Source organism: Anas platyrhynchos, chromosome 17, assembly GCF_047663525.1.
Source record: "Anas platyrhynchos isolate ZD024472 breed Pekin duck chromosome 17, IASCAAS_PekinDuck_T2T, whole genome shotgun sequence".
Classification (NCBI taxonomy): Eukaryota; Metazoa; Chordata; class Aves; order Anseriformes; family Anatidae; genus Anas; species Anas platyrhynchos.
Genome location: NC_092603.1, coordinates 1,228,168 through 1,255,000, shown reverse-complemented (window position 1 = coordinate 1,255,000; position 26,833 = coordinate 1,228,168). Strand labels below are relative to the sequence as shown.

At 51.9% G+C, this 26,833-nt stretch overlaps 3 protein-coding genes and 2 non-coding genes across 12 annotated transcripts; 1 reads left to right on the top strand and 4 right to left on the bottom strand.

The window, feature by feature from the left end:
- Positions 1-52: 52 nt before the first annotated feature.
- IL4I1 (interleukin 4 induced 1) lies at positions 53-5,666 on the bottom strand. Its single transcript, XM_005018309.6, has 7 exons — positions 5,541-5,666; positions 3,658-3,872; positions 2,896-3,008; positions 2,339-2,540; positions 1,888-1,956; positions 1,417-1,553; positions 53-1,222 (listed from the first exon to the last, which is right to left on the bottom strand). The coding sequence occupies exons 1-7, from the start codon at positions 5,551-5,553 to the stop codon at positions 367-369; spliced, it is 1,605 nt and encodes a 534-aa protein (XP_005018366.2). The 5' UTR covers positions 5,554-5,666; the 3' UTR covers positions 53-366.
- A 6,668-nt stretch (positions 5,667-12,334) lies between these two features.
- On the bottom strand, positions 12,335-12,406 carry TRNAE-CUC (transfer RNA glutamic acid (anticodon CUC)). The gene has a single exon. It is a non-coding gene; the product is annotated as a tRNA-Glu (tRNA).
- A 309-nt stretch (positions 12,407-12,715) lies between these two features.
- On the bottom strand, positions 12,716-12,823 carry TRNAL-CAA (transfer RNA leucine (anticodon CAA)). Its single transcript has 2 exons — positions 12,786-12,823; positions 12,716-12,761 (listed from the first exon to the last, which is right to left on the bottom strand). It is a non-coding gene; the product is annotated as a tRNA-Leu (tRNA).
- Positions 12,824-13,047: 224 nt separating this feature from the next.
- Positions 13,048-18,343, top strand: LOC101792441 (uncharacterized). 4 transcript variants are annotated; one of them, XM_072024826.1, is made up of 3 exons: positions 13,048-13,583; positions 16,131-16,222; positions 16,687-18,343. In XM_072024826.1, exons 1-3 carry the CDS (start codon positions 13,174-13,176, stop codon positions 18,060-18,062), a joined length of 1,878 nt encoding a protein of 625 aa, XP_071880927.1. In that variant the 5' UTR covers positions 13,048-13,173; the 3' UTR covers positions 18,063-18,343. The 4 variants fall into 4 exon arrangements, with proteins under 4 accessions (XP_071880927.1, XP_071880926.1, XP_071880925.1 ...); XM_072024825.1 differs by lacking the exon at positions 13,048-13,583 and adding an exon at positions 15,286-15,465 and having other exon boundaries at positions 16,066-16,222; positions 16,684-18,343; XM_072024824.1 differs by lacking the exon at positions 13,048-13,583 and adding an exon at positions 15,319-15,465 and having other exon boundaries at positions 16,047-16,222; positions 16,684-18,343.
- Positions 18,344-19,087: 744 nt separating this feature from the next.
- Positions 19,088-23,827, bottom strand: LOC101790522 (uncharacterized). Of its 5 annotated transcripts, none has more exons than XM_072024816.1 (5): positions 23,586-23,827; positions 23,111-23,241; positions 21,952-22,061; positions 21,694-21,792; positions 19,088-21,195 (listed from the first exon to the last, which is right to left on the bottom strand). In XM_072024816.1, the coding sequence occupies exons 3-5, from the start codon at positions 22,037-22,039 to the stop codon at positions 19,232-19,234; spliced, it is 2,151 nt and encodes a 716-aa protein (XP_071880917.1). In that variant the 5' UTR covers positions 22,040-22,061; positions 23,111-23,241; positions 23,586-23,827; the 3' UTR covers positions 19,088-19,231. The 5 variants fall into 5 exon arrangements, with proteins under 5 accessions (XP_071880917.1, XP_071880918.1, XP_071880919.1 ...); XM_072024817.1 differs by having other exon boundaries at positions 23,111-23,238; XM_027470424.3 differs by having other exon boundaries at positions 19,089-21,195; positions 23,120-23,241.
- Between the last annotated feature and the right edge of the window lie 3,006 nt (positions 23,828-26,833).

The window sequence follows — 26,833 nt, the reverse complement described above, 5'->3', positions numbered from 1 at the left end:
GGAGGCCAAGACCTCTCTCTACTGGGAGATGGAAGCACCCGAGACAAGGGACTGAGAAACACCAGCCTTTATTACATCTTAGTCATTCCCTGAAGTATTGTATACATAAATAAATTAGAATATACCACAGCACACCTGAGCAGGGGTAATATCAAGTCATGAAACCTACACAGAGACTACTTTTAGTATTCCCTTTTCTCCTCGTGTTTAACCTATTAGTCTTTTGTCTGAGGACAGACACATTTTTTTCAGTTTTTGTTTTCCTTGCTGCTGCTGAGTCGGAAAGAGGAAACCTTGAGAAGAGGTTTGTGCCACCAAGGGTGAATTCAAAGCCTGCTGGTGGCATCTAGTAAGGTTGGGGCCTTCTCAGAGCTCATCCTTCTCCAGGAAATCCTCCAGCAGCTCCTCGTTTTCCTCATCTTCCAGCAGCTCCTCGTTTTCGACGAGCGTCCGGGCCTCGCTGTCATCATGGATGTTGCTCGCGGCCCTCACGGCGGCCTTCATGGAGGTGTCGATCCAGGCGTGAGGCTGGGCAGTGTGCTCTCCTGCAAAGTGCACCCTGCCCTCGTGCTCAAAGAGAGCTTGAGAGAAATCAGTGAACTGGTAGGGGGTGAAGGCCGCAAACGCCCCCTGCGAGTGCTTGTCCAGCTGCCACTTCTCTATCACGTACCGGTCGCAGGTGTACTGCAGGTACTCCTTGCTCACCCGGTGGATGTCCGCCAGGTCCTGGAACACCAAATCCAGGCATTTTTCATCCGTGAGGGGCAGGAAGAACTGAGAGTCATCGTTCCAGGTGTAGGAGGCCAGGATCACCCCCACGCCACTGGAGAAGTCGTGGCTGGGGTAGTAGATGAACCTGGAAGGGCGGTCGGTGACGGAGTGGCCTCCTTGAATGCCGTCCTTCTCCCAGAACTTCTCGGTGCAAGCCAACGCTATTTTGGAGGCGCTTGCATAGTGGATGGAGCGGAGGGCATGGGTTTTGGGAGAAGAGAGTGGTGGGAAGAATTTGATGTGCCTGGTGGCTTTGGCGGATGAAGTGACAAGGACGTAATCTGCGGTTGCTTTACTCGAGGCCAAGGTGTCCGGAGCACGGTAAAACACCCGAACTTTGCCTCCCTTCGTCATGATTTTCTCCACCGTGCAGTTGAATTTGATGACATCCGGCAGGGCTTTGTGGAAGGCTTTGGGCAGTTGGTCAAAACCCCCCGTGATTTCGTCAAACCTGAAAGGAAGAAGAGGGAGGTGAGGAAAAGAGGTTGAGTTTCAGTAAATGTAAAACCTGACCTCTCCTAGAGGTAATAAAAAAGCTGGGAGTTAGGATTCCCCATCACATGTCTAAAAGTCACTGAAATTTCCTCTTCCAGTGACTTTCTGTGGACCAGCACAAAATAGGGTTTCCTATAAGAGACATCTTACCTTTCCTCACCGGAGAAGATATCAAAATCCCACAGAGAGGCAAGGAAAGACAGATAAAATCCAGAGTCCTCATTCAACAGGTCACCGATCATCTGAACAGCTCCTCGGCTCAGTTTTCCTACTTTGATCAAATATTCCTAAAAAAGCCAGAAAGAAAAGAGGGCCTGATGTTATTATCTCAGCCCAAGGCAAAATTCATGCCCTGCTGCTTGATGCTCCATCTGATTACAAAACACATCATGAAGGAACATGAGGAGAGAGGCGCTTCTCTCTTTGAAAATAAGAGAGCTCTAACTACTCCTTCCAAGTCATGATTGCTTTTTCTTTCTATTTTTTTTTAAGCAGAAGGCAGAATTGGTTAGGAAAAAAACACTTAGAAGTGTTGACAGAGAAAGGGACTAGAGCACTTCAGACTTCTTCAAGAAGTTTTATCACCAGCAGGGAAATTAAATTTATTCTCAAGCCACTGACCTTGGTGGAGAAAGAGTCGTATTTTTTCAGGTATTCCTTGCAGTCCATAGTCTGGAACTCTCTGAAAGCCTGAAGAGGAAATATTGATATACTTGTGAGAGAAAGCACATTTCCCAAAGCGTTGCCCCCTGCTCTGTTCTGGTAGGATTCATCCGGGACATTCAGCCCTAGGGATTTGGGAACCCTGGGGCTGAGCTAGAGCTAGCAGATCCTGCCTCACCTTTTAGGAATTTATCCCTTGGTGTGGCATTTTCTATTTCCTCCAACTCCTGGTGAATTCATCCCAGAGAAATGAAGGCGTATGAAAAGACTCTGCATTCAGCTAGCCTCGATTCTTTCTGCTTTTCATTCCAAAAAGACCCTAATCTTCCCCAAATATGATGACAGGTGAGGGTACACCGTAACCCAGAGGGATGGGTGCTGCTGCAATCCCTTCCACGTGGCCACGTACCTTATGTAGTGCCTCCCTATAAAGCTGGCTGGCACTTTTGCCCCTCTCCGAGGGATGCAGCGCGTAGTTTAGGATGTCGGGGTTTCTATCCACTTCCCCAGTTCTCGCCCGAACGCCGTTCACAAAGTACCAGGTGTTGTTGTCTGTCTGGATGAATGGGTTTAGCTTCAGGTCGAACTGCCTAATAAATTCACGGACCAGCCTAGGAAAGAGCAGAGGAATAGGGAGGTGCTTGCAAACACCCAAACCCAGCCACTGAAGCATTAAAAACCTGGAAAGGAAACTTTCTCATCGACTATGGGGAAGCCCATGTGTTCGTTTGTAATTGCAGATAGGCATTATCAGCTCTGATAATTGTCAAAATTATCAAACACAGGTGGCCACGTGTTTTTTTGGCCATTTTTATGCAGTTGCTAAGCTCTAGGGGAGAGATGGGGGAAATAGCTTCTTCCTCCTGCTCTTCTCCATCCATTTCCAAGCACAAATCCTCAGCCTCATCCCCATCCCCAGCCTCATTTCTCCTCTTTTTGGGGCAGGGAAGGAGGACACCACCTTACCTGTGCTTGCCTGGCAGGCGCATGGCTCCCAGCTCCACGTACCAGTCCTGTCCCTCCTCTCGGTAGGTCCTGATCCTCCCCCCGACCCGACTGCTGGTTTCCAAAATGGTAACCTGAAAAGCAATTTGGGGTGGAGGTTGCAGGTTTTCAGCCTTCATGGATTTTATGCAAACAAAGCAAGCTCACGGGCATCGTTGTAAGCAGCCTGTGTGCCCCATGGAGCAGGATAGGTCCCCTCCAAATGACAAAATAGCTCTATGTGGATCCAAAATGCTTTGTGTTGGCCAAGATCCCCTCTGCCTACAGCACAGTCCCTAACTTCTGCATCCCATTTGTGCACCCACTCTCTGCTGAAAGAGTCCTAGCGTTGGTTCAGCTGCTCCATGTGCTGGAAGGGTTTGGAAAACAGCCAGGGAAAGGCAGCTTTGTGTCTTTCCCACCTCCAAAACCCTCAGAAACAGAGAAAAAGCACCCAACAGGCGCAATCTCTTTACTTTTTGCTGCTTACATTCATTTGGGGGAACATCTGAATGAGCTGCTTTGCATATACCTTCCCTTTCCCCCCAAAATCGCCTCTTGTCCTTGCTTGTAGTTTTGAAAATCACTCCTGAATCAAGCGAAATTCCTGGAGCCTGCTCGCTTTTCCTTCCTTCCCCCACCACCTCATCCACTCCTGCATTTATTCCCCTTGAAAATAAATTTATTTCATTCTCCAGGCTGGGAATTCCTTACGGTAGGAAAACAAAATGTGCAACCACTCACCTTGTGGCCAGCATCTCGGAGCAGCTTCGCTGCCGTGAGCCCGCTTATTCCAGCACCGACAATGACCACGTTTGCTGGTTTAGTTGCAGGTCCCAGCCCATGCCTGACTATATCCAGTAGCTCCTCGTAGTCTTTATCATTAAGGCAATACTCAGGGAAACTCGAAAACCTCTTGGCGCTCACGAGCCCCACGAGCAGGAGGATTTGGAAGAGAACTAGGGAAGGAATTAAAGAAGAGAGGAAAATAATGCAACGAAAACGTTCGGCAATCAGCATGCAAGTTCATTCCTGAGAGCCAGGGAGGGAGGCGGCAGCACAAACCCGTGCCCAAACCCCAAAGAAGAATGAGCAGCAAATCATTTTTCAAATCCACTTGCACGATTGTGAAATCCATGGCATCAGCAAGGCTCTCACGACCACAGCCAGATGTCTAGCAGGGCCAGTGAATGCAAATTTTGTTTCAAGGAAAAAAAAGCAAGCCCAGAGAGATTTTATTTCATATGTTCTGATTGTGTAACTGTTGTAGCGAGTTTCCAAAATGAGTTTGACTTTTTTTTCAATAAGCTCGAAAGGCTCCGTAATGAGGAATGGCAATTTAATGTCGCATGTGTGCAAGGAATTTAATGAAGTTTTTTAAAAATATATTGTTGTGCCGACTGCACTGTCCCTTGTCTCCATGACATCACAATTTTAATGCACTGATATTGTCTTCTCCCTCCACCACACTATTCCATTAGATATAGGAAGAGATTATCTATATTAAATAGATGATGACAGGTGATGGGAAAGGAAGCTTGGTGACCAGAAACCGCGCTGATTCTTTCTAATTTTTGTTGTTTCTAGTCTCAAAAATAACTACAGGAGGACTTTCATTTTCTTTTCCTTCCCCCAGCTCTTGCTAGTTTCCTTCCAGGGAAAAAGAGGAAGGGAGGGAGAAAAAAAAAAAAAAAAAAAAAAAGCTTTTGAAACCACACCTTGAGTAATTCTTATTCACAGGGAAAATCCCTGTTGGAATCGCTGCTTTTGTTGGATCAGCCCCAGCTCTGCCGACAATCTGGGTCAAAATGTAGCTGTTGCAAATGAGCCTCAGAGCTGTTGGAAGTAGGACTTTCTACAGCTCATAGTGCCAATCCACCTCCCTGAAGATGCTGATTGTGGCCGTAAAATAAAGAAATAGAAAGCTCCTGCTATGTTTAGGCCGTTTATCAACAGGTCTGTTGTCCTAAAGCATGGCTGGAAGAGGTATCGTGCTACGAAAATTGCGTTAACCTTCTTGATCCAACACTGCCCCTGCCCTGAGCAGCCTTGAGGACCAGGGATGTTGCTTTGAGTTGTGGTTTTGGTGGGCTGTGTAGCAGCAAAGAGCAAGTAATTGGTTTTATTGCCTCCATCCCACCCAACAGGACCACCCCAACCAGTCCTGGCCGATGCAGAAGACAAAGGAGATCCTCTAGATGGAGATCGGGGTCCCCGTGGGAGGATGGCAAGCGTGTTGGGGCGAGCTCTTGGAACCATCTGCTGGATTTTCACCTTCCACCAGCCCTTACGGTGGGGCTGGAGCTGGAGAAACTGCAAATGTGATGCAAGGAGGTGTCCTCCAAGAAGGTCCCTAGGGGAAGCTGAGCTTGCAGATGGGTTTCCATTGCTCCCTACGCACCTGGGCACATCCCAGTCCCATTTGCGAGGAAGATCTCTCACTGCCAGAGCAAGTTGCACAGGATCATGAAATACTTTTGCTGGAGAAATGGAGATTTGAGGCTGGTGCCCTCAGGATGTGACACAAAAGGCACCCAGCAGATGTAGGCAAACCCAGCCACCAAAGACAAAAGGCAAGCAGGAGAAAGCAGCACGACACCCCCAAAGTCCAGAGGAGAATCACTCACCCGTCCCAGCCATGGTTCCTGGAGGAAGGCAAGCCTTCCGCTGAGATTATTTTCATTTTATACCCCGGCTTAAAAAAAAAAAAAAAAGAGGTAACACGGCGGTGGTGGCTCAAAAAAAAAAAAAAATCAACTCTGCCAATCAGTTCACCCCGGAAGAGGGCAAAGTGTGGTATGTCATAAGAAGGGGAAGAAGCAATTGCATGTACACTCAGTTCCCCTGTATGTATTTTTTTTTTTTTTTTTTTTTTTACTCCCGGCTGTTGCCACCTCTTTGGTCATGAGCCATCAATTTACGGGACATTATTGTGAGTTGTGATCGTTGTGATCATCAGAACAGACAAAAGGTGACCGCACCCTTCTCTGTGATGAACAGAGAGCTTCCTACTGGGAAAACATCTGGCTTGGGTTTTCTTCCCCTGTACTGCAGCCCTCTTAAACTATACGTAGATATTATCATTCATCTCTCGCCGCATGGAGACCCGCAAGGTAGCATCCAAAATATCCTTTCTGGTGGCATTTCCAGGTGGTGGTTCAACAATTCACTCTTAATTATTGCATAATTTTAGTTGTGTTGATCCTGGCCATGTTAGCATAGAGGGAACCAAGAGATGCCTGAAATGGTAAAAAAAATGGGTTGTAATGGTATTATTTTTTTCCATAATCGAGAACTTTGTGTAGCTAAGAGACCATAACCCCATAAACCAGCCTGAAGAAAGGTCCCTTGGCTGGTTCATCACACCCTGGTATGGCTGGACTCCAATCATGGCACCTTGACTGGACATCTTAAAAATAACGATAATAAACCCACAGCAGACTACTTTTGCCCTATAAACTTGGTCTTTTCCTTCGTCTTAGGCCTAACGCATGCCTTTTCCAGTCAATGGGGCGATTTGCTGATTCAGTTCCAGAAACAAAACCCAGAACTGGTACTTCCCAGTCTTGTGGCCCTTGGGGTGAGCTCAGCACTGGGCAGAAGCAATCGCCTTTGCTGGGACTTCCTTGGAAAAGCGCTTTGCTGGAAGAGCCTTGCAAGCCTTGATAGCGATTGAGTCATCTTAGTGTTTTTTTCTCATGTTAAAAACCTCCCATTTGTCTTCTGAAGTGCTTTCGGTTCTCCTCGTGCTGGAGCAACTCCATGCAATCAAGCAGAAGTGACAGCAGTGACAGTAAATCATTCCCTCCTGCTATTAAAAGTCTGGGTTTCAGATTTTCGAGTGTATTTCCCTGGCCATTGAGGCAGGGAGGCTGAGAGCTAGGTGTGGCTTTGTCTGGTCCTCTTTCTGGCTTCTTTCAGTACTGCTTTTTTTTTTTTTTTTAAATTCTTCCTTGATTGCAACAGTTGGAGTCTCTTGCAACGAGCTGACCTCATCACCATGCATTTACCCACCCAAAGCTCAGCAATATTGCAGTTTTTTTCTGAGGTTTAAGCGGAATTTTGAAGAATTGTGGTAAGGGGGTTGGGGCTCTGGTGCTGGTGCTCACTTGTGCTGTTACATTGGTCATTACTCCAGCTCTAAATACAGCCTCCGAAGAGTAAATTGTGGATCCGTGGGGTAAAACATGGATCAGGGGTGGGTGTTGAGTGGACTTTCCATATCATGAAATCAAATTTGGGGGAAGTATTAAATTATGATCCCACTGGATGAGCTTGCAGGCTTTCTGGGACCAGTACTTATAGAATTCCTTAAGCATAGAGCAGAGAAATGGGGAATGATTTGGGTACAAAGGGAACTTAAAGCCATGGTCAAGGACACCTTCTACTGGACCAGGTTGCTCCAAGCCCCATCCAACCTGGCCTTGAACTCTTCCAATGACGGGACATCCAACATCTTTTCTGGACAAGCTGTTCCAGTGCCTCATCACCCTCTGAGTAAAGAATTTCTTCCTCATATCTTTGCTAAATCCACCTTTTTTTTGTTTAAAGCCATTAATCCTTGTCATCACGTTTCCTGAAGACTCCCTCCTGTAGCTCTCCTTTAGCTATAGGAAGGCTGCTCACTTTTCCAGGCTAAATAACCTCAAATTTCACAGCTTTTCTTCAAAAGAGAAGTGCTCCAGCCCTCTGATCATCCCCATGACCTCTTCTGGACCCACTGTCACAGGTCCATGTCCTTCTTGTGTTGAGGTCTTCATGAGTTGATGCCCAGGGTGCGATCTTTGTCATGCAGCAGGAATGAGAGAAGAGATTTGCATCTATGAGTTCTCTCACTTCATACGAGCTCGTCACGTAGCTACAAGAGTTTTGCAACACTGTGCTCAAAGGGTCTTCCTGGAAGAAGTCAGGGTGTGGGTTTTTCCCGGCAAAAGTCATTGTTGTGACAAGCTGGATATTTCCTGGTGCTCTTTCTTCGTCCTGTCCTGTCATGGAGATTTAATCTTCCCCAACACCATTCCTTCAGTGTCACTTCTGGGATTGCCAATGAAGTTCATGGTGCTTTTCATACAGCCTCAGACCTTGGCTATGCCCCCAAAACGGTGTTTTTTTAACAAAATTCCAACGCACAGCTCTGCCTGCTGGCACATCAAGGCAAGACTCCAAATTAATTCTTTGCATCCAGCTTTACGTCCATGAGTTCCCTTTTTTTCCCATTAAAACTGAGTGAGGAATGTCCACGGCTAATTCCCTTCTAAGAAAAATGAAAGAATTTCATGTTTTTCTATTCCATTTCTTGCTTCTTTGGGCTTTTTGGCCCAGAGCACATCCCCATTTAAGAAAATCCACCCGCTTTCCTCTTCCAAATGTTAAACCCAAATCAAAGGCATTATTTATTATTATTATCATTATTTTTTATTATTATTATCATTATTTATTATTATTATTATCATTATTTATTATTATTATTGATGTTATTAATATTATTGATGTTATTATTATTGATGTTGTTGTTATTATTGTTGTTGTTATTATTATTATTATTATTATCGAAGTTGTTGTTGTTATTATTATTAATTATTACAAACCACAGCTTATTTTGTCCTTTTTTTTTGTTTTTCCTGCTTGCAATCCACAGGCTGTTTTCTTGACACCTGCTGGCGCCTATGATGGCAGCCCACAACACGAGGCATCTGCTAAATGAAGCAACCGCTTCTTGAGTGATCTGAGAGCAACGTGGCGAAACCAGCACTTCCCCGTGTTCCCAGGACTGACAGATTTTCGAGGGTGGTTTGTTTTGATAAGGCAGAGCTTAGCGCATGTCCTAGCAAGTCGCTTTATGATGGGCCTCAAATAACAGGTTTTATTGTCTGGGGATAAGCAGCTCGCTATTAATTGCACAAGGAGTTCCTCCCATGTTCCTGCTTCCCGGAGGATTACTGGAAATCCAGCTTCCACCTGAAACTTGAGGCTTGGGGAGGGACAGACAGAAGAAGGACAACCCAGGATAGGATGGGGATAAAAAGGGTCCATTACTTGGGCCCGGGTGTCACTGGGTTTCTTCCTTCTCATTACAGCAACCTCTTTGTCGTGAGACATTGAGTAAGAATTCAGGGGAATGGTACAAAATGGAGAACTTTGCTTAAAAAAAATGAAATTTCAAATTGCTTCATTCTCTCATGCAACTGCTTGCCTTGGCTTTGCTCCCCCCCCCCCCCCATTGCAGCTCTGGGTATTTAGTCCATAGGAACGAAATAAGGGATCCAAAGGGAATTTGGATAAATTAGAAGGGAGAATTGTTTTAACCAGCCAGGCTGCAGGAGGGGATGAGCAGAGACCCTAAGGGCTGTGAGGCTGGAGCTGCTCGTGCTGTGGGTTCATGGGACGTATGGGAAAAGCACATTATTTTGTGCCCAGGGAGCATATTCTAAATTTATGACCCCCCAAAACATTGATTAAGCTTGGGGGGGGATTTCCTGCAAATACCAGCTCACTGCTTTATGATGGGGATTTCCCATCCATGGCCAAAGGTGAGAAAAGGTGCATGAGAAGGAGGAATGGCATCCGTGAACCCATTCCCAGAGCAGAAATCCCCAGGGAAGGCCAGCCAGAGCCTCGAGTCTGGAGCTTCGGACCATGTATCCATCCTTGCACTGCCCATTTATGTTTTATATCCATTTATTTTCCCCTCCAGCTCTTTGCTGGCATCTGTCTCATGCTAATTTCTGCCTTCTGTGAGCAAGAATTTATACTGAGTTATTGCTCCGGGTCAGCAAACAGGACTGGGACGAGCGGATATATTTTAAGGACTTATTTTTCATGGCTGAAATGCAATTTGTAGGTGCTGGAGGAGCATCAAATACTCAGAGCACTGAGTAGGGTGAAGAAATAATTAAATTATTCCAAATAATTGCCTTATGGTTTTAACAGTGTTTTGTTTTTTTGTTTTTTTTTTTTTGTTTTTTTGTTTTGTTTTTGTTTTTTTTTTGAGAGAGAAAATCAGGGTTTGGAGGGTTTGGAGCTGGTACAGGACATAGCACGCAGGGGGATTTGAGCATCTGAGAAAATTGAGGTGATGAGCGTGTGCATTTCCACGTGGGTGTGAAAAAAAAGAGCTGCACTGGAGAGGAAAAATCTGGGGACTTTATCGGGTTTTGGGAGCAGGCAGAAGAGGGCGGATGGGGCAGAAGTTGGTTTTGGTGTGCTTTGAGTCCCCACTGCTGCAGCCTGTTATTAGCAAGCAATAAATTCCATTCATCAGCCTTCTGCTGAGTCTGTTTTGCTCGTGACAGCAATCGCTCGAGCGATCTCCCTGATTTAATAAGGCTCGGCTAGCCCCAGAGCTTAGCTGGCCATTGGTGTGAAACCACCAAAGGTGGATCTGGGTGGACTCATTAAGTAATTAGTCATCGTCTCGCAGCTGGCAGGCAGATTTGCTGGCGGTCTGAGCCAAGGAGAGATGTTCTTCCAAAGGATTTTATTTTCCTTTGTTTCCTGCTCAGCCAGAAACCTCCCCTGGCGTGGATGGAGCAAGCTTTTGGGGATGGGGTTGATCTTCCTGCCCCCACCCCGAAAAGAAATGGACTCGATGATCTTGAGGTCTCTTCCAACCTCGAAATTCTGTGAAATGCTCATTTTTTGTGAAGTGGAAGATTTATGCTGCGATTTGTGCTGTTATTGGGGTTTAACATCACGGTGGGGTCAAAGGGGTGGGGGATATGGGGGGGCTTTTGGGGTCCCAGTATACCTGGGGGGACTGGGGGGGGCAGTGACCTGCATCATTCCATTGTGAAGCGTTGGGGGCATTGTTCTGTGGGCCAATGGGGGGGCTCGGTCCTGTCCCTAATTTGCTTAAAAGGGGGTGGGCTGAGGCAGTTGCAGGTTCGAGGGGTCCAGGCAGGGCAGGGTTGAGCCATGGTGTCCGCCAAGGGAAGAAAGCAATCCCAAAAGAGGAGGCAACCCCAGCAAAGGAGGAGGCCGAAGACTCATGGCAGGAGACCTCCATCCAAGCCCAGCAAGGCCCACGGGAAGGCGAAGCGAAAACCCACGAAGCCGCAGAAGAAAGCGGCCGCCAAAGGCTCCTTCAACCCCCTCGGGGCCAAGGCCCTCAGCCAGATGAAGCGAGACGGCAAGCTCCTGTCCCGCGAGGCCAAGGGGCTGATGGTGAGCTTCCTGCACGACGTCTACCAGCAGGTTTCAAAGGAGGCCGACCGGCTGAGGAGGGAGAGCCGCCATCCCGTCGCAGGCCCCTCGCACGTCCAAGCCGCCCTCCGCCGCGTGATGCCGAAGAGGTTCAGGCAGGCGACCGGCGTGGCCGCGAGAAGCGGGCACTAAAAAGCGAGGCCCTCCCCCTGCTCCCCCCTTCCTCGAACCCCTCGGGAGCAAGATCCAAAGGCCCAAGGAGAGGGAGCGAAAACCTGAAAAGCTGCCGGCAAGATCTGTGCGACCACCAGCGTGTGGTGGAAGGACTGCAGGGAAGGAGATATTAAAATCAGCACTGCAATAAAGCACAAAATTGGCAGCATTTGGTGGTGTCAGAGTGGTTTTTTATTTATTTTTATCATGAGGTTCATAATTTCATTAGTGAGTAGTTGACTATTAGCGAGTAGTTGACTCATTACTTGAGTCTGTAGGTGTTATATGAGAAAAATAAATGTTTCATACAATCAGAGAATTTTTAGGTCAGAAGAGACCTCAAGATTATCGAGTCCAACCTCTGACCTAACACTAACAAGTCCTCCACTAAACCATATCACTAAACTCTACATCTAAATATCTTTTAAAGCCCCCCAGGGATGGTGACTCCACCACTTCCCTAAAGTTTCCATCCTCATTACTGCAAGGTGATGCTTACATGCACCTGACTCTATAAATTGCGATGATTTGAATCCCTGAATGTTCAGGGAAAATGTCACAACACCCTAAACTGCCCCAGGATAGCGGTGGTGACAGCCCGGCCCTGCCCTCGTCGGGATATTAGACATGGCAATTAAAGCAGTGATTCTTAGAAAGAAAAATCAGCGGGGTCATGATGGTTTTAGATGGTGAATGTGAGAGCGTGAGTGTGTGCTTCTAGGGTTGAATTTGAGGAAAAATGAAATGAAATGAAATGAAAAAAATAAAATAAATAAAATAAAATGAAACTAAATGAAATAAATAAAATAAAATAAATAAAATTAAAATAAAATGAAATAAAATGAAATGAAATAAAATGAAATAAATAAAATAAATGAAACGAAATGAAACGAAATGAAATAAAATAAAATAAAATAAAATAAAATAAAATAAAATAAAATAAAATAAAATAAAATAAAATAAAATAAAATAAAATAAAATAAAATAAAATAAAATAAAAAGATTGTGGTTGTTACCAGAAAAAAAAAAAAAAAAAAAAGTAATTTTAGGTGGGGGGAAAAGGAGTTTCCCTGACCGGGAATCGAACCCGGGCCGCGGCGGTGAGAGCGCCGAATCCTAACCACTAGACCACCAGGGAAGCGTTAAAAGCACGGCTCCGGCGCGGCCCCACGCGGGACCCCATCGCGGGGGGACCCCAGCCCACGGCCGGGGGGGTCGCGTTTGTCCCCCCCGGCAGCCAGGACCCCCCCAAAAGCAGCGTTTCCCTCCCTATTTCCTCGCCGTGACCCACTCGTGGCCTCCGCCCACGCGTGGGTGCAAAGGGCTGGGCGCAGGAACGGGAGCAGCAGCGAGTTTTAGCACCAAAAAAAAGGGGGAAAATCGGCGTTTTTCCCTAATCCGCGCGCGGGAGGGGTCGAAAAGGGTTGAGGTGGCAAAGGAAAAGGTGTGTCAGAAGTGGGATTTGAACCCACGCCTCCATTCGGAGACCAGAAAACCCCAGGGAGGGAAAGCAGAGCCTTGAGTCTGGCGCCTTAGACCACTCGGCCATCCTGACACCGCTGGGAGCCTTCCTCCCCCTCCTCATCCTCGAGAATTAACCTTCAAATAAAGCAAGTGGGTCCAGAGGGGAAGTATTTAGGACTTTTCTTGGGATTAAGCCATGTAAATGCATATGTACTATATGTATTTTACATATATCTGTGTGTTTTCATATAATTCTGTATTTTCTTTGCCCAAATTGTGGGATTTTCTGGCTCAGATCTTTATGCAAATTATGCATCATGTCACAGAAGCCCTGTCTCGCCCAGCCAACTGTGGTGTCGAGCCCTCATTTGCCTGTACCCACCCCTAAAAAAGCTCTGGGACCCCCCAGCAGCCGGGACCACCGAGGCCGAAGGACACCCCATGGCCGCAGCCACCAAGCAACGAGGGCAGCCCCCAAGAAAGAGGAGGAGGAGGAGGAGGAAGCAGAAAGCCCAGCAGATGAAGCCTCCCATTAAGCAGAGAAGGTCGGGGAGCTGGAAACCAGTCCCAAAGGGACTCAATTCCCAGTTGAAGAAGAAATCCAACTGGAGGTGGCTCTCCGGGCCTGCAGGCCTCGTGCCACCGGTAGCCGGGCGCATGTCGGTCAGGGCGAAGAAGTTGATGAACTCCTTCATGGACAACTTCAGCGAGGGGCTGGTGAGCGAGGCAGATCGTTGGAGGAAGCAGCGCCGAGGGTCCTTCATCGGCACCACGGAGCTGAGGGCCGCCGCCGAGAAGGTGGTGAGGCGAAGAGGGGGGAGGTTTCCCTCCCTCGTGCCCCGCAGCACGCCATGAGGGACGCCTCTCACCACCATGTTTTGCCTCTTCTCCCTCGTTTTAAGCCCCGGGGGAAAGAAGAAGAAGAAAAAAAGTGAAGGAGAAATAAAAATGATAACAAAAAATAAACTCGGAGCTTTTCTCGCCTTCTTGGTTCCTGTAGGGATGGCCACCGGGCCTAGCGCCCCGTGATGCCAACGTGGGGTATTTGGGGTTGGTTTCCAAAAGGGAGCATCTCCAGCATCCTAGAAATGTAGGATGATGTGTAGCTGCCCACCGTGATGCTGGTGGGAGGCCAAAAAATGCCCCAAAAAGGCTCTGGTGGGAGCTGAGACCACAGCAAATGTCTGGTCAGGGGCTCGGAGGCCCACTGGGGACATCTGGAAGCAGGGTGATTGCTCCTGACATCCTAAAATTACATTTATTTAGTGATTTGGGGAGATAAATGAGTTTTTTTGCCCCCGATTCTCTTTATTTAGGGCTGGGCTTCTGGGTTTGGGGTGATTTTGCAGAGGTTTTAGGAGCTGGGACAGGGGTAGAGCCGAAGCCAGTGTCTGGAGCCCCTTAAACACATTCCCCAGACAAATCCCAAAGACCCTAAATGTGAAACTCCCCAAAACCAGGGCTTGGACCCCTTGGGATCATCCATCCACTGCTGAGGAGGGATGGGGAGGGGGGAAGAGGGGGGAGGTTGCAGCAACCGGCCCCGGGGAGGAAGGGGTTAAATGCCTGTGCATTTGGGGGGGGCAGGATTTAGGATAATCCCCCAGCCCCAAGCCCTGGGGGAAGGAAATTAAAAGGAAAATCGCTGCTTTCCCACCCAGGGAGGGGTTAAATTGCCAAAAAATAAGAATAATTTTAAAATAATAATTTAAATATTTTTTTGGGGGGGGAAACAAGTTGTTTTTGCCTACCAGCTGATGAAAATGGGGGGTCTGGTGTCCCCCCCCGAGCCCTGATCTCCTCGGGGTGACAATGGGGTTGGTGTCCCCATAATCCCTAGGATGCCACCCAGCTCCATATCTCACCCCCATTCCCCCCCCATAAGCCAATTTTTGGGGGTGCTTCCCCCTTTTTGGGGGGGTCCTGGGCCATATGGCATGCAATGGGACCTGTGGTGCCCCCCATCAATATGTGGCACGTGTCCCATATGCTGGGACCCCATAGCTAAACTGTACCCCCCCATACCCTTTAAAATCCCAGTTGCCCCCCCAGTCCACCCCAGTTCACCCTGAGCCCCTTCCCCATTTTATCCTTCCTCTTACAGACCCCAAAAGATGATGGGGGGGAGGGGGAAAGCAGCTTTTCCTTTCCTAAATCCCATCCCTTAACAATTTTATCACCCCCCCCCCCAATTTGGGTCCCCATTTCTAGGCGAAAACCCCAATTTCTTGCCACCAGCAACACCAGCAGAGCAACCGCCACCCCCCGTGTCCCTCCTGTCCCGTCTCACCCCATTCCCCCGCTGCACCCCAAACTTGCAACCCCCCCCAAAAAAAAACCCTCAAGATCCCAGGAGCTGGGATTTTGGCTGGGCTGAGGAGCCGGGGGTCCCCCAAAAAACGCATCGGAGATATTTGGGGAAAGGAGGGGACGGAGCAGGCCCCGTGTGTGACCCCCCCCGGGTATTTGGGGACAGTGGGATGTGTATGGGGGGGGGGGGGGGCCGGGTTTGGGTTACCTCTAGAGGGCTCTGGGTAAGATCTGAGCTTTTTCTTGGCGTCTCCTTTCTGCCGGATACCGGCTTGGGCTTCCGGAGCAAAGCCATGCCCGGCATCGCCTCCATTGTGCCCCGCTGTCGGGGGGGTCCACGCACCCCAAAAACACCCTAAAAAGCACTGGGGTGGCGGTGTAGGGGGGGGGAAGTTTCCCCCCGGTGAAGGGCAGAGCTCACAGGTAACGGGGTGGAAAGGGGTCGGAGGTTGCAGGACGTGGCCCTTGGGGGTGTCCGCTGGGGGGAGCGGAATTTTTGGGGGAGAGGATGGTGGGGGGGGCAGTTAATGGGATCTGGACACCCCCCCCTAGGGTGCTGTCAGTCCGGGAGGGCCGATTCCCAGTGGGATGGGGACTGGGGGAACTGGGATGGTGGGGGGAGGAAGGCAGAGGGTGTGGGATGTGGTTTGGTGGGAAAATGGGGTGGGGGGTGGGGGGGGAATATTTTTAGGGGGGAAGATTTCGAGGGCGAAGTTTTATTATGGGGAGGGACACGGGATTATTATGGGGAGAACTCTGCCCCCCCAAACCTCCTTTGCCCCCTTTGCAGCCGTCTGCAGAAGCTCCGATTTCATCATTTCTTCCCCCAAATCCCTGTCGAGGCAGTGGGGACCCTCCTGCCCCCCTGGGGGGGGTTTAATCCTATGCGGGGGGGGACCCTGCGTGCGCTGCGAGAGGGAGAGAGAAAACCCCAAATTCAGCCCGGGAAAAGCATCAAAACCCCAAGTGAGAAGCGTTTCTGGGGGGATTTCCCCCCGTTTTAGGGATTTCTCTTCCCCGCAGGAGGTTTTAAGGGGCTGTGAGCGAGGAGGGGCGGCACAAATCTTTGTTCCCGTGTCCCCCCCCCGTGCCATGGAGCCCTGGGTGATGCTGGACCCGCGGCAGAAGGCGCTGTACCGGGACGTGATGCAGGAGAGCTACGAAACGCTGATGTCCCTTGGTAAAAACAACCCCCCCACCCCCATCCCGATCCCCTCTTTTTCTCCTCGAGCACCCCAATCCCTTTTCACCCCGCCCTATTTTTATTTCCCCCTTCCCCAAAGGGCAAGGAAGCGGGACGGGAACGGGGAGGGAGGAATCCAGGAGGGTTTCAAGGGGGGGTTCCCCAAAACCCCGGTGTTTTCCTTAATATTTTCCTCTTTTAAAATAAAAAATTATGGGTTTCTGCATGTTAATTAATTGGAAAAAAAATATGGGTTTCTGCATGTTAATTAATTGGAAAAGAGCTCGTGGGGTACTCATGCGTATCCATGTCCCCAATTCCTTCCTCCTCTCTTTTTCCCCTTCGGGACACCAAATTTATAGGGGAAACCTGCTCCATTTATTTAAATGCCCCCCCTTGCTCCAGTTGAAGCCACGCTCTCCCCTTTTTTTTTCCTTTTTCCTCCCCAATCTCCTCAGCAGCTCAGGGGCTGGTGAGCGAAAAAGCCGCGGAGGAAGGCGCCGCCGAGCAGATCCCCGAGGAGCTCGAAGCGCGCCCGTCCCGCAGCCCGGAGAGGGCCAAAACTTTGGGCTCCAACCGGAGGAAAACCAAACGGCCCGACAAAGCCGTACCCCACGGCCTCACCAAACTCCCCAAAACCACCCCGGCCCCCAAATTAGACTGCGCCAAACCCCTCCGGGGGGGTGCAAGCGGCAAGGGCTCGGCACGGGAGCGACCCTACGGCTGTGCCGACTGCGGGAAAAGCTTCCCGTGGGCTTCGCACTTGGAGCGGCACCGGCGGGTGCACACGGGCGAGCGGCCTTTCGGCTGCCCCGAATGCGGCGAGACCTACAGCCAAAGCTCCCACCTCCTCCAGCACCGCCGCACCCACGCCAGCGACCGGCCCCATAAATGCGGCGAGTGCGGCAAGCGTTTCGCCGGGGCGGCCGAGCTGGCGGCGCACGGCCGGGGCCACGCGGCCGAAAAACCCCACAAATGCGGCGACTGCGGCAAAGGCTTCGTTTGGGCTTCCCACCTCGCCCGCCACCGCCGCGTCCACACCGGGGAAAAACCCTTTGGGTGCCCCGAGTGCGGCGAAGCTTTCACCCAAGGTTCCCACTTGGCCAAGCATCGCCGTAGCCACACGGGCGAGCGGCCCCACCGGTGCCCGGCGTGCGGCAAGACTTTTGGCCAGAGCTCCGACCTGGCCCGCCACCGCCGCACCCATTTGGGGAAAAAAGCTTTGCGCTGCGGGGATTGCGGCAAGCTTTTCCGTGCGGGGCCGGCCCTGGCAAGGCACCAACGGGGTCACCGGCGAGAGCGCGCCCACCGCTGCGGCGACTGCGGGAAGGGTTTCGTTTGGGCATCCCACTTGGAGCGGCACCGGCGGGTGCACACGGGCGAGCGCCCCTTCCCCTGCGGCAGCTGCGGCGAGCGCTTCGCCCAAAAAGCCCACCTCCTCCAGCACCGTAAAACCCACTCCCCCGACCGGCCCTATAAATGCGGGGAGTGCGGGAAGCGTTTCGGGGAGGCCCCCCCTTTCCTCGCCCACCAGCGGGGCCACGCGGCGCAGAAGAGCTACACGTGCGGGGAGTGCGGCAAGGGTTTCGCCTGGGCGTCCCACCTGGAGCGCCACCGCCGCGTCCACACCGGGGAAAAACCCTACGAGTGCCCCGAGTGCGGCGAAGCCTTCAGCCAGAGCTCCCACCTCACCAAGCACCGCCGCAGCCACCTCCCCAAAGTGGATTTCTCCCATTCCTCAAGGACCCAGCCGGTGGGGGGAAAGCCCCTCGCTGCGCCCTGCTGCGCCGTGGGGTTGGCGAATCCGCCCGGGGACTGCAGCGGAGAGGAGCAATGAAGGACCCCGAAATGAAACTTTGGGATGGGGACGAGGCAAAGGACAGCAAGGGACACTTTTTCATCACCCTCTTTCATCGGGGTTTCTCCTCCTGATGTCTCCTAGAAGCGTTGGGGGAACGTTGTGTGCACCCTTGGTACTGGGGACTCAAAAAAGGGACATTTCTGGGGACATGAAACCCCTTCCCGGGGGACGCACGGTGCCCTATTGCATTGGGAAGGGTCGACGCGGGTTGCTGGGGCTGTCCTTGTGCCAAAATACGTGGTTATCTGTGCCTGCTCCATCTCGGGTCTGCTTTTTGGGGCTGGAGACGGGGAAACCGTGGGGATAAACCAGACCTTGAGGGTGCAGCAAGCGGGGAGGGAGATTTTTTGGGGGGAAAGAGGGGAAAAATGTAAAGCCCATGCCCTACAGCCAGCTGTGCCTGGCTCTCCTTGCACCACAACCCCAAATCCCATTGCTAACCCCAAATCCCATCGCTGCCCCCAGTGGGAAATGTGTGGAGGGGTTTTAAAGCACGTGGAGCCTGTGGGATGTGGTTAGGGTTGGATCCTACTGGGAAAAATCCCCCAGTTAGGAGCTGGGCTTGCTGGGGAAATCGTGCTCCGGGGATAAAAGACATCGAGACACACGGAGAGGGTTTTTTTGGTGAACTACCCTTTATTTTATTACCTGCTAAGCCTGCCTTTCCATCCCTGCCCGAGCCCCCCGGTGCATCCCAAACCGGCTCCGGTGTGACCCAAGCATATTTGGGGCAGTTGGGGCCGGTCCCTTTTTCTCTTTCCCGAGCCGTTTCTCCCCAAAATCCCCCCGTGGCAGGGGATCCCCGCAGTGAACCCTGTTTATTTTTGCTGCTGATCCCCTCCCGTGCACCCAAACCCCCCCAAAACAGAGGATGGAAAGGGCTATAGGGTGATCAGCCAGCCCTCCCCAAATCCCCCCCTCACCCCATTCTCCCTCTGTGTGCCCCCTCTCCCCACTTCATCCCCCTCATTCCATCCTAACCCCCCCAAACACACCCCAGGGTGTCCTGGACCCCCCCCCAGCTCCCAAACATCCCCTTTACACCCCCTTCCAGAGGATGGGGGACCCCACCCCAGCTCTGGAGCATCCCAAAAAGCAGGGGGTGGCTCTGTCCCCCACCCCCAACCCCAAATTCTGCCCCCATCTCAGGAGCTGGGGGGCGGCAGGGACGCCCAAGGCCCTTGGGGGGCCGCGGCATCGCTTTGTAGGGCGTCCCCCTCCCCGGGTCTCCACGCCACGCTGGGGGGCACGAGAGCTTTGGCAGCCCAGCCTTTAGGGACCGTGGAGGAGGAAGAGGAGGACGAGGAGGAGGAAGGCACTGGGTGCTGCTGGAAAACGGAGCCGGTCTCCTCCGCCCAGAGCTCGGGGGGTGTCGGCGTGCCCCCCGGCTTCTCTCCATCCCACCAGGAGGGCGGCAGCAAGGAGAGCCCGCTGCCGGCGGTGGCGGCGACGTGCAGTCGTTGGTGAGCCGCCAGGGCGGCGGCGAGGCCGAAGGTTTTACCGCACTGGGGGCAGCCGTGGCGCTTTTCGGGCCCCCCCCCCACGCCGTGAGCCCGCTGGTGCCGGTTGCGGTGCGAGCTGCGGCCGAAGCGTTTGCCGCAGTGGGCGCAGGAAAAAGGCTTCTCGCCCGTGTGGGTGAGCCGGTGCCGGTCGAAGTGGGAGCTCCAGGCGAAACCCTTGCCGCAGACGCCGCACTGGTAGGGTTTTTCGCCGCGGTGGAGCCGCCGGTGCCTCTCCAAGCTCAGCGGGGTGCTGAACCCTTTGCCGCACTCGGGACAAGCGTGGGGCCGGCCCGCTTGGGCGACGTGGGTGCGGCGGTGGGCAAGCAAAGTGGAGCTGACGGCGAAGCTCTTGCCGCAGTCGCCGCAGCGGTAGGGCCGCTCGCCCGTGTGCACCCGCCGGTGCCGCTCCAGGTGGGAGCTGACGGCGAAAGCTCGCCCGCATTCCCCGCAGCGGAAGGGTTTCTCCCCGGTGTGGATGCGCCGGTGGCGCTCCAGGTGCGAGACCCAGCCGAAACTCTTCCCGCAAGCCCCGCACGGGTAGGGTTTTCCCCCGGCGCCGCTTTCCTCGGCGCATCTTTTGGCAACCGGTTGCTGCCGGGCGTGGGTGCGCCGGTGTTTGGCCAAAGCCGAGCCCCAACGGAAGCAGCGTTGGCAATCGGGGCAGGGGTAGGGCCGCTCGCCCGTGTGGACGCGCTGGTGTTTGAGGAGGTTGGAGCTGTGGCCGAAGCTTTTGCCGCACTGCTCGCAGCGGTAGGGCCGCGGGGGGCTGCTGAGGGGGTCGTCCCCCACCGGTGATGTCTGGGTGCCCTTGTGCTTGAAGCGCTGCGGGTCCGTCTGGTGGTTGAGGCGCTTGCCGCAGTCGGCGCATTTCTGGGGGGGCGGCGGCGGGGGTTCTTCATCCTCCTCCTCTTCCTCACCCTCCTCCTCCTCCTCCTCGGAGGCGGCGGCGGCGTGGGTGCGCATGTGGCGGTCGAGGTGGGAGCTCCAAGCGAAGGCTCGCCCGCACTGGGCGCACTGGAAGGGCTTTTCCCCCGTGTGGATGCGCCGGTGGCGCTCGAGGTGGGAGCTCCAGGCGAAGGCTTTGCCGCACACCCCGCACTCGTAGGGTTTCCCCCCCAAGTGGCTCTTCTGATGCCGGTCGAGAGCCCCCGGGTCGGCGAAGCTGCGGCCGCACTGGGGGCAGCGGTTGGGTTTTTGGCCGCCGGGAGCGTGGGTGCGCTGGTGGGTGAGGAGCGAGGAGCTGACGCTGAAGCGGCGGCCGCAATCGGGGCAGGCGTAGGGCCGCTCGCCCGTGTGGACCCGCTGGTGGATGGTGAGGTCGGAGCGTTGGATGAAGCCCTTGCCGCAGTCGGGGCACTCGTGGGGCCGGTCGCCGCTGTGGATTTTTTGGTGTTTCACCAGGGCCGATTTGTGGCTGAAGCTCTTGCCGCACTCGCCGCACGTGGTGCCGGGCTGGGGGGCTCGCTGCGGCGGGGCTTCCCCGCTCCTGCCCGCCTTCACCTCGGCGGGGCTCAAGGGATGCTCCTCACCCGTGGGTTTTGAGGCTTCGGGCTCTTTCTCGGCAGTTTCTTCTCGGGGGGGTTCCTGCTCCGCTCGTGCTCCGTCCTCTGTGGGGCACAGGGAAAAAAAAAGAGACGCGACCCAGGCAGATTTTGTCTCTGCCGGGGCTGGGGAGATGAAACGGAGGGCAGGGGGGGATTCCTCCTCGTTTTATTTCACGTTTTCCTCCAGGAAAACGTGAAATTTCACGTTTATTTCACGTTTTATTTCACGTTTTCCTCCAGCTTCACCTCTAGGGGAAGCATCCCCATGGGAGCCGATCCCCATCCCACCCCCCTGCCACCAGCACAAACGCAATAATTAAATCACCATCACCTCCACCGCACCCCCATTTCTCTCTGGACCACCCCAAAATTCCCCTCAGCTGACTGCAGAGGGGCTTTGGCATTTCCATTTCGGCCAGGACATCCCCCTGGCATTGCACTCGGGCCTTCCCAGCATCTTTTTCAATTTTGGGGAGATGTCCACAGGTGGGGGAAAGCCACCAGCAGGAGCCAACCCCATTTTTTTTTGTGCCACGACCACGGCGCTATGCGGGGGCTCACCTCCAGACGGGGCGTCCTTGGGGACGTGGAGATCCAGGGCTGTTGGTTCATCCTCGTGGGCCAGGCGGGACAGCAAGTCGGGCTTGGAAACGGGGAATTCTGGAAAAAAAAAAGGAGAAACATGGATCAGCAGCCCTCCTCAGGAGCCCCCCAGCCCCTTGCATGAAGATGAGAGGATCCAGTGACCCAAATCCTGTCCCCATATTCGGATATTTGTCCCATCCCCAAATTTTCTCCATTATTTTGGGGTCTCCTCACCCAGCGCCATCAGCGTCTCGTAGCTCTCCTGCATCACGTCGCGATACAGCGCTCGCTGTCGCGGGTCCAGCAGCACGTAGGGCTCCATGGCCGGCCTCTCGAGACCCCCCCTACGATAAGGACGTGACACCCCCATCAGCAACAACCCAACCCCAAGGATTTTCATGCAAAACCCCCCGTTTTATTAACCTGTGGATTCTCTGCTGGCTGATAGAAAGGCTGAGCCCTCACCGCATCACAAAACTGGGGGCTGATAAGCCTCTATCCCTTAATCCACCGCTTATTTTCCCAGATCTCTCAGCATAATTCTTAAAAAAAATATAAAAATAAAATAAAAATAAAAATAAACCCCATATTCCATTAACATTCCATATTTCAGTAACCTGCAGACAACACCCTCACCCTAAAACAAACTGATACATCACGGATAGCATCACTCATCACCAGAAATTCATTTTTTTTACTGCACGAGCAGACTCTACGCTCAATAACTCAGCCAAATCCTTTTATTTTTTTATTTTTAATATAGATGCAGATATTTTTCCGAGGGTAGCAGACAATTAGGTTAGAAGCACTTAAATCCGAGCGGCTGAATTACTGGATGCAAGAGTTTGCTTTCTAGTAGGTGGAACAGGTCCAAGCCATGCTCCGTGCACACTTCCCAGTCCACACACTTTCACAGCAGTTTTTGGGTGATTTTTCACTCAAATCATATCAAAGCTAATTCCTACTGTACCAAATCCTGAAATCCTGAGTGCTCCTCCACGGGTTCCTTCACCTTCATCAAGATTCCTGTCCCAAACTTTTCATTTTTGGCCCCCCCAAAACACACAGCAATTGCTCCCCACCCCTGCAAAAAAGGATGAATTACAGATATTTCTCTACCGTGCCCTGAGGAAACACAAATTTCGGGTGCTCAGCACCATTTCTAACAATTCTGGGGGGAAAATGTGACTTTTCCCAAGCAGAGGAACCAGGTTTGGCGCTCTCTGCTGCAAAATCATTTAAAAAAACAAATTGCTCCCACTCCTCCCTCCTTTTGCTCATCCTCCTCTGCGAGGAGCATTTCGGATCCCGCTTTATTTCTATTTTCCAGCAGAGGATGGAGAAGGGAGGACTGACGGGGGGGACAGAAAGAAAGGTTTGGGGCAGGCTGTACCCGACTTACTGATGTCAGGAATAAAAGGGCGATTTCAGGCGCACACCGCGGATCCCTCCTACATTTTTTTTTTTTTTCCCTGGCAGCTCATCCTGCTTCATTTTATTTTCCCGGGTGGTTTTTCCATCCTGCTAAAAAAAAAATAAAACAAAAGGGGATGGGGGGGTCAGCACTTTCAGCACTCAAAGGCACCCGAACAAGACAAAATGAATCCCACCCGTGCTAACAAAACAAGGGGGAAGGACGGAGGGACGCCAGCACCTCCAGAAAGACAATGGGAAGAGCTTTTTTTTTTTGCTTTTTTTTTTAACAAGGATGGAGAGCATCTGGCGGGCTGAGTTGAGTGTGCTGGTGGCGAGGTGGATGGGCTGGGAGGGGAGAAGAAAGGAAGGACGGAGGGGAGAAGGAAAGGGGGATGGAAAAGGAGCCATTTTACACTCCCTATCCGCATCCAAAGACCAAGCCTCCCCGTTACCTGTGGTCTCCGGCTCGGGAGGTGCTGGCGACAAAACCTGGAGGTGCCCCACTCTCTGCCCCCCACCCTGCCTTGAAAAAAAATCCCTCTTCTGTCCCCAAAACACAGCACAGAGGGGCAGGGGGCTGGGTGTCCCTCCCTGGGGTGCAAGGGCCACAGGGAGCGGTGGCCGCAAGCCCAGCCCCTCTGATATCCTGGGCAATAAGAGAGTTAAAAAAAAAAAGGGGGGGAAGGAAGGAAGGAAGGAATTAAAAAAAAAAAAAAAAGAGAGAGAGAGAAGGGTAAAGAGCTTTGCACAATTGCCAGGGCCCTCTGGTGGCTATGTCTATGGCACGGGCGGAAATAGAAATTTAAAAAAATCCTTTGGGAGAAAATAAAAAAAAAAAAGAGCAAAATAAATAATAATAATAAAAAAAAAAATCACGTGGATACACAGTTTCCCTTGCAAAACCTCCCCAAAATAACAACACATCTGGATGCACAATGTCACCAGCAAAATCAGAGCAGTTCTTTGGCTGGCTGCCACTTTCACCCCCACGATGTGGCCAGCATGGTTTGAGGAGAAACAGTGAGGTGTTCTTCCCAAAATTATAGAAAATATGAGAAATTTGGGGTCCCACAGTGACATTTCCTCATGGATGGCTGTGGTTCACAGCGGAGCTCCTCACTGCAGGCCTCTGCCAGCACAAAGCAGGACCCCCTGAATTTATGGATGATAAATCTGTTAGGGACCACTTTGAGGGCAAATATCCTAAATTTGGAAATGGGGGGAGGTATCGTGGGACACTTGAGCAAGTCTGGAGTGAGGGAACGGGGCAGCAGCTGTCCCAATTCTTTCCAAGGGCTGTTTCTGCAGAGAAAGGGGGGGGATCTGTCAATGGGGACAGCTGCATGCATGTCCTGCTGGCAAGGAGCACAGTTCTTATGTGTTGAAGAAACATATTTGGATTTAGGGGCTTGCAGAAGCTGCAAAATGGCCCCATACGTGTCGTTTTGTTTGGTTTTTTTATTTGTTTGTTTTGGGGGGTGCATCCTCAAAGGACCCATCACCGTAGCAATGGCTGCCCTCACCCAAGATGAACACCAAGGTCTCATTCCCCCGCCCCAGGGGGCCATCTTGAGCAAGGCTTTCCTCAAACAAAAAGGGAGGAAGCTGCCATCTTGCCCTACTTGCCCCGACGGCCCTTTAGGGGGGGGTGGGGGGGCGCAGCCATCTTCTCCTCTTGCCCTGCCTGAGGGCAAGGCGGCCATTTTGAAGCAGGGCACGCGGCCGCCATTTTGGAAGCGGGCACGGCGCCGCCATTTTGGAAGCGGGCACCTCCTCCCTGAGGAGATCCCAACACGCAGGCCCCAAATTTGCAGTTTTTCACCCCAAATTCTAGCCCACCCCATCCAAACCACCGCCAGCAAGTAGCCTCTCCCACACCTACTTCCTCCTCAGAGCAAATTTCACCAGAGACAGTGAGGAAAATGTAAAGAAAGGCAGGGAAATCCTGGTATTAAATCCTCCATCTGTCTCATGCTTCTCCAGCTTCTACTTTGAAATTTTTAATAATTTGCACAGGAAACCTGGCTGCTAGGTGACAGGAGTGCAAACCCAGTGTCAAATTTCCCTAAAATGCTTATTTTTGAGGTGAAACAGGACAGCTGTGACCCAGCGTGGCTCCAACCTCTCCTCGCTGGACATGGTGTCTCCTCTTGTTATAAATAAAAGCTGGTTTAAAAATGACAAAAAGCCAAGGCAGGACATGCAAATGGCTTATGGTATTAAGGCTTAATTACATCTGAGAAGATGCGTTTGAAATTAAATGTCACCGGGGTGGTTGGGGCAGGTTTCAAGCACCCACCTCAATACCCCGGGATGCTTCTCTGCGCCATAGGCACCCCAAAACCGGGACCTTGCTGGCGTCAGAGCCAATTAACCTCCTTTAATTTTCCATCCCCAAAAACGTGTTTTCCCTCCGGCACTTCCTGTGGTGCCAGCCGAGGGGAAAAATCAAGAAAAATGGAAGAATGTGACGGCAGCAGAGGGGGACAGCTCCGGCCTCACGTGCCCTGTGGTGACACTCTCAGCAAAGAACCCCAAACATTAAGAATAATTTAAAAATAGCAGATTGCCAGCATCCAGCCCCAAAAAAGTCACTTTGTAGTTGGAAGTTGAGACAGGGAGACGATGATTGTGATTATTAATGCGTGACTTAATAGCAGCTGTTTCGCAGGGACGGGTTAAGATGCGGATCAACGTGTATTTGAGGCGTGTTTTCAGGGAGTGAACGGAGCATTTTGGGATTGTGGAGCTTTGGGATTGTTGCAGCATTATGCAACACTATAAACACCAAGATGTGTGTGTGTGCATGTCTCCTATAGATCCTATAGACGCTAAGGCACACATCCTCAGCACCCTATAGGGACAGAGGCATTCCCCTCTCCCCATACCATATAGGATCCCCCCAGCACCCGATAAGAAGCCATGCACACCCACCCCCCAGCACCTTAGTGTCTATAGGGTGCTCTGTGTTTGTGTGCATGGATTCTATAGACCCTATAGATATTAAGGTGATGTGTGTGTGCATGGATTCTGTAGACCCTATGGTGCTTGGGGGGGAATGTGCAGGGCTTCTATAGACCCTATAGGCACTAAGGTGCTGGGGGGGGGGGGATGTGCAGGGCTTCTATAGACCCTATAGACACTGAGGTGCTGGGTAGGGGGATGTGCAGGGCTTTTATAGACCCTATAGGCACTAAGGTGCTGGGGGGGGGATGTGCAGGGCTCCTATAGATCCTATAGGCACTAAGGTGCTGGGTAGGGGGATGTGCAGGGCTTTTATAGACCCTATAGACACTAAGGTGATGTGTGTGTGCATGGATTCTATAGACCCTATGGTGCTTGGGGGGGATATGCATGGTTCCTATAGACCCTATAGGCACTAAGGTGCTGGGGGGGGGATGTGCAGGGCTTTTATAGACCCTATAGACATTAAAGTGCTAGGTGGGGGGGATGTGTATGGCTTCTATAGCCCCTATAGACACTAAGGTGCTGTGTGTGTGCATGGATTCTATAGACCCTATGGTGCTTGGGGGGGATATGCATGGTTCCTATAGACCCTATAGACACTAAGGTTCTGTGTGTTTGCTTGGATTCTATAGACCCTATAGGCACTAAGGTGCTTGGGGGGATGTGCAGGGCTCCTATAGCCCCTATAGGCACTAAGACCCCCCCCCCAGCACCCTATAGGGTCAGAGGCGTG

What these genes read in the sequence shown, in the direction of transcription:
- LOC101790522 (XM_072024816.1), bottom strand. Translation starts at nt 22,039, where the DNA reads ATGGAGCCCTACGTGCTGCTGGACCCGCGACAGCGAGCGCTGTATCGC. An exon ending in CGAGACGCTGATGGCGCTGG is followed by an intron (nt 21,793 to 21,951) that starts GTGAGGAGACCC and finishes TTTTTTTTCCAG; the next exon opens with AATTCCCCGTTTCCAAGCCC. An exon ending in CAAGGACGCCCCGTCTGGAG is followed by an intron (nt 21,196 to 21,693) that starts GTGAGCCCCCGC and finishes TGTGCCCCACAG; the next exon opens with AGGACGGAGCACGAGCGGAG.
- LOC101792441 (XM_072024826.1), top strand. Translation starts at nt 13,174, where the DNA reads ATGGCCGCAGCCACCAAGCAACGAGGGCAGCCCCCAAGAAAGAGGAGG. An exon ending in CTCGTGCCCCGCAGCACGCC is followed by an intron (nt 13,584 to 16,130) that starts ATGAGGGACGCC and finishes GTCCCCCCCCCG; the next exon opens with TGCCATGGAGCCCTGGGTGA. An exon ending in CGAAACGCTGATGTCCCTTG is followed by an intron (nt 16,223 to 16,686) that starts GTAAAAACAACC and finishes TCTCCTCAGCAG; the next exon opens with CTCAGGGGCTGGTGAGCGAA.
- IL4I1 (XM_005018309.6), bottom strand. An exon ending in CGCCTGCCAGGCAAGCACAG is followed by an intron (nt 2,541 to 2,895) that starts GTAAGGTGGTGT and finishes GCTCTTTCCTAG; the next exon opens with GCTGGTCCGTGAATTTATTA. An exon ending in ATAGGGAGGCACTACATAAG is followed by an intron (nt 1,957 to 2,338) that starts GTACGTGGCCAC and finishes TTTCCTCTTCAG; the next exon opens with GCTTTCAGAGAGTTCCAGAC.